Raw genomic sequence first — 12,608 nt, 5'->3', positions numbered from 1 at the left:
CCATTCCTATTATATAAACAAGGTACTATATTTCATCCATTACAAAATGACAAATACTGACAGGAAGCTCCTGAAACAGAAGATGTGGTACACATCAGAATCTCGACTCCATCAGGACTCCTGCGGTTTCTGGAGCAACGTCATACCAAGCTTTCCCACCATCAGAAGACTGGAAGCACAAAGAAAAGGACATGTCACATCTCTGAATATGTTTATGTGTGTGAGTCATATGAATGGTAAGAAATAAGATACCTTGCTGCAGCCATCAAGCCGGCTGGCATGAACTTCCTGGATCCATAGAACCTCTTTCCCATGACGCCGGTCAGAGCTCCGGATGTAGCTGGAAGACACCGTGTGGTGGATAGAAAATCAGAATGCATTCTGACCGTAGAGACACATCACTGTTAACTTATTCACGATATGCACTCGTTACATAGTTTATCTCCATGCAACGCACGCACACTATACAGTATAGTCCCAGTATACCAACCGAGGGACACCCAAATATTTTTGGGGTCGTTGGAGATCTGGTAGGCACCAAAACCTGCGAGGCCGCCGAAGAGAAGACCCGCAGCAAGAGAGGGTTTACTGCCTTGAAGAAAGAACGCAGCAGATCATCACCTGCTCCTGACAACATGCATAGACTGGTGTGCTATGGTAGTAATGTGTTTTAGTTTCATAGTGCAGAATTTAATGAACATAGATACTTAGAAGGCAATTAGGTATACATTTTAAAGATTGTAAGACTGTGGTTATCCTATTTACTGGAAATTGAGGGATGCAATGCTATGTAAAAGAAAGTTAAACAAGCAAGCAAAGACCACAGCAAATATCAGTACAATCTAAATCTAAAACAAAACAAAAAAGTGCTCTCCATACCTGCTTTCAAAAAACCAATGGCTCCCCCGGATGCGATAAGGGCTGCATATCCATATCCGACCCAATCCGTAGACATGTTGGATACCTGCAAGGGCCACAGTGAGCGAACCAAGCTAATATTGTGTTCACGGTAACTATTGAATTCAGACGACTTCCTGCTGCGAACCTAATGTTCACTTACAGATGCAAAAATACCCAAAGGAATGTCTGAGTGCTGCGACACAGAACTGTTGTAGAAAACTAGCTGAGGCGATAAAAGATATAGAAACAATGTTTCATCTGAGGAAGTGTCCCCCCCGCTGTCACACAGCTGCGTTCGGCTGTTTTTGACCACAAATCGTTACATGGTGGCCCAACTCCAAGGTGCATGTATGTATGTATGTGTGTGTGTGTGTGTGTGTGTGTGTGTGTGTGTGTGTGTGTGTGTGTGTGTGTGTGTCTGGAGTTTGAGATTAAGCTAGCTGCTGTACAGTTTTAGCAAGCGCACCAGGTACACAGACAACTAACACACGTGCATCGCTTACACGAAAGTGCACAGAATATACAGCCTACGCCATTTTTTTTGTTGAACAATTTAAGCTTTATCAAGTCTGATAGTGTCGCAAAAGAAAGCTTGAAACGCAAATATAAGCACATACAACCTTCCTCGTTCAGTTTGTCCTCTGTCACAACCAACGGCAGCCTGTTCTCCACCGAGCACAAATTATTGGTGCACATAACACGCGCTGCGGTGCCTGATGGGAAATGTAGGCCCTTTTTCTTGGGAGGCAAGTGCTGCGTTCATGAGAGGCGGAATTTGTATAAACAATGTTAATAAATTAAAAATAGATTACGTTTTCACATTTTCAAAGATGTATTTTTTTTTGTTGTTTATAAAACTTTTGCATGACATTCACCAAACCACGTGTAGTTGATGGCATTTTTTTTCTAACCATGACTTTCACTTGCCATGATATAGCGTGTATGTGTGTTCGTAGCTTAATCCCTGACGATACTCTAGCTGCTGCAGAAGTATGTTTTATGTTTTATGTAAATACATTTCACAAGCCATGTTTCTTCCCTGGTTTTCATGGACTGGACTACTAGTGTGAGCAGTAGTTACAATTACATATCGTTTATATATAAGATGCATTCCATTCCTAATGTTTATTAAACGTAGTATATTGTACATAAGATATTATGATGCCTTTATGGTTGTCTCTGCAGGCAGAACATAACAGCAATTTGAAACCATCCAGCATTGCCGTGTGTGCACGATTAGTGATTAATTAACATGTTTGACATAATCATTCTATTTATGTGTCGCATATCATTTGACACAGCCACCTCCTGAGATTAATCCTGCGCCCCTGAGCAAAGCTTCCCCATCTGTTTCCACATCGATGTGCATTAGTCAACAGACCATCATTTCAAAGTAAGTTGCTCTCAGGATTCTCATCTATGAGGACCTTTGCTGTTTGATATGTCTCCATAAAAAATGCTCTTCCTATGCAGTAGTAGCGGAACAAACAGGTAGCTAGTTTATGACATAACAGTGAAGTGAAACTACAGGCCTTGCAGGACCTCAAAGGACCGTTGATGGTCGTCAGACACCTGAGTGGGACCTTGTTTTATTTGTACCACCACAAGATGGCACTACAGGATTAGATTAAGTTGTGTTGAAGACATACCCCCAACATCTCTAAACCATAACTGGACTTGATTTTGTTCTCCCCTTTTAAATATATTTTGCTTTACATTCAGAGAAAAAAGAGAAAAAAATAACAAAATACACAATATCACCTGTAACTGCATCAGAATGTGTGTTTTCAGTACTGGAGCCTTGTTGGGTGAACACCGTGAAAATGGACAGGTTTAGCCTTTGAAAGTGTGATTAGTGTTCATGAAGAAAACAGGTGGATTAAGGTCAAAATATAAAAAAATATAGCCACGGGTCAGAATTCAGGCAAATGTCAGGTTTATCACTCGGGTTTTAAATTAAATAGACGACATTCATTGGGCTTAGTTAAGCCTTTTTCTTTATATTTCACTAATTTGAACATGTTCCTTTTAACCACCTGCTATTTTATTTATTTGTTTGACTGGCATCGGTTTGGTAGTCCCACTTACTGGAATCCTCGCTGCGCACACATTCTCATTTGGTTTCAATTACCTGCAATATTTTCTTAATTCCATCTCCGGAAGCAAGGTGGCGCTATAATACAATTTATCACCGTTGGGAAGCAGCTTTTCATACAATGGGCCTGAAACCTTCTCACTGAACAGACACCAATTGCGTGATCTCAGGGAGCTACGTGGGGATTATGTACCGGGATAGCACCGTCCTCAGCAGGCTGACACGTCCAGCTGGAGCGAGTCTGAAACAACAACAAAATCTGCTGAAAATCAAGCTGGGCATCTTTTCTAAGATCATTTTCCAACTTCTAAATAACAATTCGTGGGGGACAAGGAATCAGTCCCATCGTCGACCAATACTTCAATATAACGAGGGAAGGAGGAGAGAAAATACAGTAGAACAAATTGTCAATAGACCGCGTAATTTACGCAGTTTATGTCTCAGCATGTTTTTGAACGAGACGCGGACCAGTACCACACACCCACATACCCACGCACACAACACCACCACCAATACCGAATCAATACCGAAAATATTACACATAATAATAATAATAATAATTACAACAATAATTACAACAATAATGCTTTATTGTAATTTGTATAAATGTGAATGGCTGTACACACTGCCTCGGGGGCAGCCGTTGCCGACGCCTATTAAACACAGCTCGCAGTTTTTAGGAAGCTGAACGTTGCCGGAGGCCCAGTGCGATGGTGGAAGTGGTTGAAACCAAGCTCTAGACAAACAGGCTGGATATCCAAAGGGGACCCCGCTCCTGTCTGAGAGTAACCCACTCTCAGACAGCTCTGCTTTAAAACTTACTCCTCCCTTAGTGCGCAGAGCCCCAAACAATATTTCTGATTCCCCCCCCCCCCCTCTCCTTTGTCCAGTCCTGGTGAGGTCTTTATAGCTGCAGGTATTGTGTGTGCAGTTAAAATGTGTTCGCCTTTGAAGTCAAACATGAAGGCTTGTTTTAAATATTAACACAGCAAAAAGAATAAAAAAATCTATAGATCCAATGCGAAATTATGCACAAAAAAACGCACAACTATAAAGGATTTATAGGAGAAAATGCAAAAAGAGGTGTATTTTTCCGTCAAAAGTTTATCCAATAATCTCAGTGCATGCATTAAATATGTTTAATATAAAGTGTTTGATGTAGTGAGGCAACCGACGTGCAGCTGCCAGCGACGTGCTGTCTGCATGTGTGTGTGCTCCGTCAGGGACTTGAAAGAGGACAAAAAGGGGTTTTGGACTAAAGCTTCGACCATTATCACCTATGTGAGCGCACGTGTTGCTCTCCTCTGTGGATGTGTGTGTGTGTGTGTGTGTGTGTGTGTGTGTGTGTGTGTGTGTGTGTGTGTGTGTGTGTGTGTGTGTGTGTGTGTGTGCGTGTGTGTGTGTGTGTGTGTGTGTGTGCGTGTGTGTGTTTGTGTGTGTGTGTGTGCGTGCGTGTGTGAGACAGAGAGAGGGAGAGCTCATTCGCTCTTGGCCCGAGGGGTCTACATAAGTATGTATTAGAAATAAACAGTGGATAAATAAATAATGACCCTCACAATAGCCGGGTAGCTTTCTGTGTAGAAGTAATGATGTTGGCAGTTAACCTTCAAGTTTTTAACTTGACACAGTTTCATTTGCAGTGAGAATTCATGTTTTCTAGACAAAACAGTAAAGAAGAAAAACAAGGAAAGATAACTATCAAACATATTACCCACATCACTTTACTTTGGTCCATTTAATTATCTTGTTTTACTCTTTGATAAGCCTTATTTATTAATTCAGTTTTACCATGAATTAAGGGGAAAGTAAACCACCTCACAGTTACACTTGTCACACTTTTCATAAACGAAAATAGTTTTTGATGTAAATTCACCCGATGTAAAGAAGTGACCATTCGATTAAAAATGATTGTATATGTTAACAGCTTCAATTGAAACTTTCCTGCAAATATAATATATATTTCTTATTAATAGCAATGGCTGCAATTAGACTAGTCCTGGCTGGTATCTCAGAGTTTCCTCAACAAGTAATGTCGAGCTTTTTTTGTTTCGTTTTATAATTTATTGTTTCATAAAAAAATATTTCATTGTCTTTGAAGACAAAAGAGGCCTATCCAGCTCCCACACAAAATAGGCTATTTAACTCTTCCCAGGTAGCTTCTTCTTTCTCGTCCACATCCGGAGCATTGCGCATGCGTCACCAGGTGGCTCCGCACCGTTTTTTTTATGGCCAGGTGAGACGATCCGGTCAGGTAAAAAAAAAAAAAAAAAAGAAAAAAGTAAAGGTTTAGTTTGGGACCGAAGGCTCAATGAGATAGACACGGCACCGGATCGACCAAAAACCACCAAAGGCAGCAGAAGACAAAGAATGTCAATTATGGGCAAAATGGGAGAATGGCAGGTATGTGCTGCTTACTTTAAGACAAAGACACGGCGGTGAAAATCCATGAAAACTGTCAAAGTGTCGACTTGTTGTAGGAAGAAGCTGCTCTCGTGAAATCTTTTGTAAAGAGAGGTGGTGCAGGTACTTTAGAGACGTATAGCTTTAATCCGCCAGGAGATCATACAAAGAAGTTCTTTTATTTTGGAGAACTCTGTAGCCTCACAGCCATCTCGTAGTTGTTGTTTTCTTTTACCGTGAAGCCAGAGGATGTTGGTCGCATGTTGTTATAGGCTGCAATGACTGCACACGCGTTTCAGATGCACGATCATGTCTTTGATCATAAATTAGAAATGTGTGGAAACGAGACACGAGCTGTGGTTTTGTCAAAAGTGGAGTATTTTTTTTTAATATATATTAAACGCAGCCCGTACTTGCGTGTGTCGCTGCGCCTTTGAGGTGAGATCTGACTTTTCATAAATGCAGCCTGCACTTCGCATATATTCACAGCGGTTCCACGTTCGCATTACATGTTTTCAACTCACAAGTTACAAAGCATCCCATAGTGGACTTAAAGAGTCTGGTCTCGCCACTGAAACCGTGGCCTTGTTTTGTGAGGTGTGGAGGATTAAAGAGACGATCTGCTGGAACAGAAAACTTTAGTTTCACTCGTTTTAAAAAAAAAAAGGGAGAGAGAGAGAGAGAGAGAGAGAGAGAGAGAGAGAGAGAGAGAGAGAGAGAGAGAGAGAGAAAGAGAAAACGATCATCACTACAGACAACCAGGCCGGATCACCAGAGAGACACTCGCATAGCTGTCATTGTCAGCCAGTTCCATCGCTCCATTCTCATTAATAGCCTAACTGCTTGCAAAAAGGCACTCCACCAAAAATGGTAATCCAGGTTCTTAAACGAGAGGAGCCAACGCCTTAAAGAGCTGGCGACCTGTCTGCTGACCCACGACCTGCTGAGGTGAAGGCTCGGCCGGCGACAGGGCAGAGCCAGGCTCCCCTAGCCGCTCATTCAAATGAAACAAGGCCATGTTGTTGTGTTAATTATTTACATCCCCCCCCCCCCCCCCCCCCACCAAACCCTGCGCCCTTACAGGTAGTCAATGGACCTGTAGAGCCGCTCCGAATGGCTCAACCTTTTAACATAACATTAGAAGAATAGCCTCTCAAGGTCTCCACTCTCAATGGGATTAAAATAACAGTTTGAGAGTTAAAAAAAAGAAGAAAAAAAAAAATCAAGGTTGGCAACAAAGTGTGTGGCTGGGTTGCATTTGCATAGGTCTGCTGTCCTAGAAAAGTAATGGATAAGACGCTGGGATGTGCAGGACTGAGTCAGTGCATTTCAGCAAAAACAAAGTGATTTTCACAGCAAAGACATCTGCAAAACATGCAAATTTAACGTTAAAATATAATTTCTGGAGTCTAATGTGCTTTTGTCGAGCCTCGACTTGTAGAAACCGTCCCAGGTGCATGCAGATCCCCATGCATGGCTGTACCCTCCTCCCCCCTCAACGAACAGTCTCACACACACACACACACACACACACACACACACACACACCTCGCTGAACAGTAGGAATAATAAGCATGTGTAGCGTCTTGCTGCTTTAGTTTTTACCTGTGCGTTGTCCATTGGTGTTGTGTGAGCAGATGGGGGGGAATCAAACGGCTGTTGATATGCTAATGAGGCCCTGTGCCAGTGTTATTACAGAACTGCTCCAGCCCTTCACTTCCACCATTAGAGGGAGACCTCAGAGCGCAAGACAGACAGAAGCCCACAGCTTCAATAAAAGTAGTTTTTCTGAGCGGGGAGCACGATTCACTGAGTGAAAACAAGACTAAGGCGATACCACTCAATATCCACCTCAACAATCCATGAGAATGCTTTGGAAATTAACTGATAACATTAAATATGAAGATTGCGAGGTAAGGGGCTCCTCTTTGATTTGTTTAATTTAATTTAACTTTTGAACTATAATGTTTTTAAGATGATCATTTCAGGTGGTTTGTTGTATTGTTTTGATCCAAATATGTCATTCTTTTGACAGCTGTTAGTGAACACATTTAATTCAAGTGCAGAAAAGAATAGATCCATGTTTTTTTAAATTAATTTCATATGTTGTTCTTTTTGTGTATTTGTGTAGAGTAAAATTAGAAGTTAACAATGATAATAATTAATAATAATACAAATTATAAGAATTCTAACAACAACAATAATACTACTAATAATTATAATAACAATTTGGCATTGTGGGAGCTTTACAGCTTTATTTAAAATGTTAGTTGCATGAGTAAATTCACACCAGTTATTTATTTTTTTCTTCTTTAAATTCCCATAAAAAAAATTTGATCCGAATATGAAATGACTCGTGGAAACTTTAAAAATAATATTATACACCATGCATTTAATTAAAATAATTATTTTCGACTAAATGGCAGATGAGAGCTCCAACACAGCCTGCTTCATTCACTGCTCAGTTTTAATTTATTTGAAATATGAGCCGTTAGAATATGCGTGTGTGCCTGTCAGTGTGGAGTGCATGAGCTGACTGATTGTTGTTATGGCCATAGACAAAGTTTGGCAGTAATATCAGGGACTTGTTTAGGAGTGGAGAAGCCGGTCGAACGTGTTTTCACCCGCGTCCTGAGAGATAGGGCCGGCCGGGAGCAGGAAAACAAAAGCTGGGCACCTCCTGCGTTCATGTTGTGGTGCTTTTCTTTTTTTATTGTTTTTTTTTTTTATTCACAGGCAATGTTTTCCTGCTGGTGGATGCAAAGAAAAATAAAATGGGCAATCGAAATCCGGTCACAGCCCGGTGTTTCATTATTTAAAAAAATGTGTGATGAGGCGGTGGAGCTCTTTTAGTCGCGTGTAAAAGTTGGGTAAGAGCGCCGGATCCGCGCGGCCCTGTCATATAGACTTGAGGGAATTTATTTTTCTCCGTCTTTCCGGGTTTCAAATTGTAAAGTTAGCCGGGTGCGTCTCTGGCTTTTTTTTTTTTTTTTTTTTTTGGAGTCGAAGAGGAACCGGTGGATTAATTCGGTGGAGACAGAGGAGAGAAAAGAGACCCATGGAGGACAGCTCGCTGTCGGAGTCTGAGGTGGAAAACAAAGAGGCGAGCGGTAGAAATGAGCCGCTCGGAATGCCCATAACGTCGTCTGCTGGATTTTCACCCAGTTCAGAGGTGCACGTTGTTTCCTTCCATGGCTTCTTCCCCCTGTCTGTGGTCCACCCTCCCTTCATTCCTATGTCTTTCTTTCACTTTTGCGCTTTGGCCCTGGGACCCTTTTAAAATGCCCCCCCTCCTTCCCCCCCTCCCTCTCTCTCTGATTCGTCAGACGGGGAGTGAGTGTCCCTCTTTTTGTCTCTCTCTCTCTCCACTCCCTCCACAGTCTCTCACTCCCTCTTTTTCTCTCTCTCTCTCTCTCTCTCTCTCTCTCTCTCTCTCTCTCTCACTCCCTCTCTCCCCATCTCTGATTAGATATACTGATTCCTCCTTTCAATGGACGTCATTTAAGCGCAGACTCCTGCCTTGAGTTGCGTCCTCCGCTTCACGCCCGATTTCCGACCATTCTTTCCTCATTGTTAAGTATTCCTGCAATATTAATAGTCATGAACGCGTTCTATTAGGAGTCCGAGAGGGAGACGAAGAAGCGGCTCTTTTGCTAATATGAGCTCGAGCGAGGGGACGGCAGCACTGTGATAGAAGCCAGGAGAGCAGGGGAGAAAAGAGGGTTTACCAAGAGAAACTTTCCAACCCAAATCCTCCGGCACCGCCGAATATCTGCGCTTTTTTTTTTAGACCCACATGAAGGGCAGCGGGGATCTAACCGTTTATTTCTGATGGATTATCGTCCTGCTTCTGTGGCACATATCTGATCGCCGGGGCCATCGTGATCTTTTCAGGAGAAAAGAGTCTTTTCGAGGGGCTTACATTTTTTTTTGTTTTGCTGGTTAATTGCCTTTGCTCGCCCCCCTCCCAGAAAAAAGAAACACTCAAAAGTGTTTTTGAACTGATTATTCTGTCATTGAGTGGCACCAGAAATCCTTTCAAATGTTAGTGCACAGTTTTTCCGCGATGGTAAGTTGCTGAATCTCCGTGTCAGATACTTGGAATGTGTTTTCATAAATGTGTTTTTTTTTCTCGCTTATTAATATTTTGATAATCTTGCACGCTTTGCAACAGTGGGACACACTGGAGAAGTGTTGAAATAATATAATGCTCCGCTTATTTATTTGAGGGCATTCCCATCTCCGGAATTTCGATGTTTTTATTTGACAATTTACTTATACCCGTTTATTTTTTATTTCTAAAACTTTGCGGACAAGTAGTCCCATTCGGTGCGTGAACTTGTTGTGTTTATTGTGTAAAATCCACCAGGACGACTTCTTCAGATTTAATAGGCTACAGATTCCACACTCAGGCCATATTTGATAAAGCCCCAGCATAAGCCCAGAGCCTTCTGCAGTCAAAACAAAGAGGGGAAAATGCGATCATTTATGCTTGTGTGTGTTTTTTAAATGTATTTAGGCTAAACACTTTTCTCCCTGTCCTCCCCTGCCAGGACCGTCACGACGGCACCAGCAATGGGACAGCCAGGCTACCTCAGCTGGGCGGCGTGGGCCAGAGTCCCTACACGAGCGCCCCTCCGCTCTCCCACACACCGAACTCGGACTTCCAGCCCCCGTACTTCCCTCCACCCTACCAGCCCATCTACCCGCAGTCTCAGGACCCGTACTCGCACGTCAACGACCCGTACTCCCTCAACTCCCTGCACGCCCAGCCGCAGCCGCAGCACCCGGGCTGGCCGGGCCAGAGGCAGAGTCAGGAGAGCGGCCTGCTGCACCAGCACCGCGGCCTGCCCCACCAGCTGTGCCGGGAGTACCGCAGGGAAGTGCTCCTACCGTCCGGCCATGGCATCGATACGGGACTGTCGGACTCTATCTCTCTCCATGGAATACCTCACTCTTTAGACGACGTTCAGGTGAGGCAGCGTTTACCCGAGTCTCTTTACTGGCTTAGCTCATTCTGTTAAAAAAAATAAAAAGGGTCATTATCAATGGCACAGTGGGTTACCAGCACTAGTGTATTTTTAATTAATATAAGCACGTACAATAATAACAGTAATGGCGTTATTTTTTATTTTAAATTAATTGTTATTAGCCCTCTATTTGTTCAAGCACCTCCAAGCACCACCAAGCATTTCATAATTAGGTTACTATTTGTCTTAATATTATAAGGGTATTTGTAAACGTGTTTATTATTATTATCATTAATATTATTATTGTTGTTTAATAAATGTTCAAAGGATTAATTTAGTCTCTATTTTTTACTGCTTGAAAAAATAGCATTTTTTTTCCAGTGTTGTCGAATAATTTCGAATCAAACAGCACAATTTAGCCTCATCATTTCCACTTATAAAACATAGTTATAATGATAACAAATTTGACATGAAAATGCTTTCATCTGCCAAATTCGATGGTGTTTTTGCTCCATACTATCACTGGAATCTAATTAAATGAGATAGATAAATAAATGAAAAAAAGCGCCCGTATTTCCACACGGATCTCCTCGTGTCGCCTGACTCTATTTGATTTTTTTGTTTAAAATCAGACGACGCTCGCCGTTCTCTGCTGCAAACAATCACATTATGATGCCCCGAACGGGAGAATTGAGTTTGGTGGATTGAGTTTAGGTAATCGCTGTACGATTACTAAAGATGCATGATAAATGAGCGCCGAAAATTGTCTATAACCCTCAATTCTTATTTAGAGGACTCATCCCAGTTTTTAATCAGAAACAAACACCAATAATCCTCTAATTAGTTCATAGGCCTTTAATAGGCTGCGCCGCCGTAATTACTATCCAATCTAGATTAGAAGTTTCCTTGTGAGTAGAGCCAATATGAGGGCGAAATTAGGTCAGGATTATGGGGCGACACAGCTTCGTTATTTAAGTCTGACTTTGTGATCTGGTGTAATGCGTCCATCAGTGCAACCCGCTGAAAACAGTCGTGGACAATAATAACAGGTATATGGGCCTCCGAGAGCCTCCATGTTGGGTGATTGTGGCCGCTAATTGTGTCAGGCTTTGTTCGTGCGCAGCATCGTGAGTTGCATTCATTTACGCACGCGACTGAGGCTGATATTTTCCTGCCTTTGTGCTAAAATTGTCCTTTTTCTTTTTTTTTGCATGTGTGTCGTAGTCTGTTGATGATCAAGGAATTCACATTCCCGACCAGACTGTAATTAAAAAAGGTAAGCAATTTCCTCCGAGATATCATGCATGTTTCTGCAAGCTGCACACCACTAGGCTACGCACACACACACACACACACACACACACACACACACACACACACACACACACACACACACACCATTCACCATTCTGCTCGAGAGACCCCGATGCAATGCGGTAATGCCTGACTGATCCTAATACGCAGTAGCCTATTTTTCATTACATGGTTTCCAAGTGCATCAAACTGGCTGCACCTTTTTTTTTCTCCCCCCTCTTCTCGCTGATGGAATTTACTGTCAGCGTTTCAGAGCAGCGGGGAGATGAGTGGAGCTGGTGGGCTTTGTAGGCCCGTGGTATTGATGGACAAAGATTCAGGCCTATAGACGATCCTGGCACTTCAGTGGGGAAAGCCAATAGCTGCAATCACACTGCATGGTCAAATTTAAAATGGAAGTTGGTAGCGCTGGATGGAGGTCTTAGTGTGTGGATGGTACTCATTTCCTCATTTAGGTGGGGAATCAAAGAGTGGTCAGGCGATGGTTGTTGGACAATAATATTCTTATGTATTTGCTGTTACAATTATATCATCGTTGATACAACACGAGCAGGCCTTTTTTTTCATGTTCGGGTTTAAAAGCGTGTTGTCATGTCGAATTAGAACTCACTAGACTAGATATGGGGCGATTTATCTTTCCCTTTCTGTCTTTTTTTTTTCTTCTTCTCCATCTCTCTATTTTGAGTCTGTCTATCTGCGCATCAACATGATAATTGGCTTCTTATATTAGTAATCTCAAGAGTTCGTTTAACTCCTATTGTCTCTATTAGGCTCCCCTGAGCCATTAATGTCACAAGTGATCTATCCAAAGGCGCACAGTCCCCTTTGTCTCCGGTTACTGCACACCAAAACGGTGTAAAGCCCAGTAGTGCTGGGAACCCCCCCACCACCACCCCCACCCCCGGGTTGAAATCACACACGGGCGATTT

General features: G+C 42.4%; 2 protein-coding genes across 3 annotated transcripts; one reads left to right on the top strand and one right to left on the bottom strand.

Annotated features, from left to right (window-relative positions):
- Positions 1-3: 3 nt before the first annotated feature.
- On the bottom strand, positions 4-1,606 carry tmem14ca (transmembrane protein 14Ca). 2 transcript variants are annotated; one of them, XM_068709707.1, is made up of 5 exons: positions 1,521-1,606; positions 880-964; positions 491-592; positions 253-340; positions 4-169 (listed from the first exon to the last, which is right to left on the bottom strand). In XM_068709707.1, exons 2-5 carry the CDS (start codon positions 953-955, stop codon positions 112-114), a joined length of 324 nt encoding a protein of 107 aa, XP_068565808.1. In that variant the 5' UTR covers positions 956-964; positions 1,521-1,606; the 3' UTR covers positions 4-111. The 2 variants fall into 2 exon arrangements, with proteins under 2 accessions (XP_068565808.1, XP_068565809.1); XM_068709708.1 differs by having other exon boundaries at positions 1,518-1,541.
- A 3,720-nt stretch (positions 1,607-5,326) lies between these two features.
- On the top strand, positions 5,327-12,538 carry tfap2a (transcription factor AP-2 alpha). Its single transcript, XM_068710321.1, has 4 exons — positions 5,327-5,395; positions 9,949-10,368; positions 11,590-11,641; positions 12,450-12,538. Exons 1-4 carry the CDS (start codon positions 5,363-5,365, stop codon positions 12,536-12,538), a joined length of 594 nt encoding a protein of 197 aa, XP_068566422.1. The 5' UTR covers positions 5,327-5,362.
- The last annotated feature ends 70 nt before the right edge of the window (positions 12,539-12,608 follow it).

This window comes from Cebidichthys violaceus, unplaced genomic scaffold (genome assembly GCF_023349555.1).
Source record: "Cebidichthys violaceus isolate CVI_PGR_0920_01 unplaced genomic scaffold, fCebVio1.0.p SCAF_15, whole genome shotgun sequence".
NCBI lineage: Eukaryota > Metazoa > Chordata > Actinopteri > Perciformes > Stichaeidae > Cebidichthys > Cebidichthys violaceus.
The sequence above is the reverse complement of the archived record's forward strand: the minus strand, read 5'-3'. Positions and strand labels throughout refer to the sequence as shown.

Excerpts from the sequence above, each read along its gene's own strand:
- tfap2a (XM_068710321.1), top strand. The coding sequence starts at position 5,363 with ATGTCAATTATGGGCAAAATGGGAGAATGGCAG. Across the intron at positions 10,369-11,589 it reads ACTCTTTAGACGACGTTCAG|TCTGTTGATGATCAAGGAAT; the intron begins GTGAGGCAGCGT and ends TGTGTGTCGTAG. Across the intron at positions 11,642-12,449 it reads CCAGACTGTAATTAAAAAAG|GCTCCCCTGAGCCATTAATG; the intron begins GTAAGCAATTTC and ends TGTCTCTATTAG.
- tmem14ca (XM_068709707.1), bottom strand. The coding sequence starts at position 955 with ATGTCTACGGATTGGGTCGGATATGGATATGCAGCCCTTATCGCATCC. Across the intron at positions 593-879 it reads CATTGGTTTTTTGAAAGCAG|GCAGTAAACCCTCTCTTGCT; the intron begins GTATGGAGAGCA and ends TCTTTCTTCAAG. Across the intron at positions 170-252 it reads GGCTTGATGGCTGCAGCAAG|TCTTCTGATGGTGGGAAAGC; the intron begins GTATCTTATTTC and ends TTGTGCTTCCAG.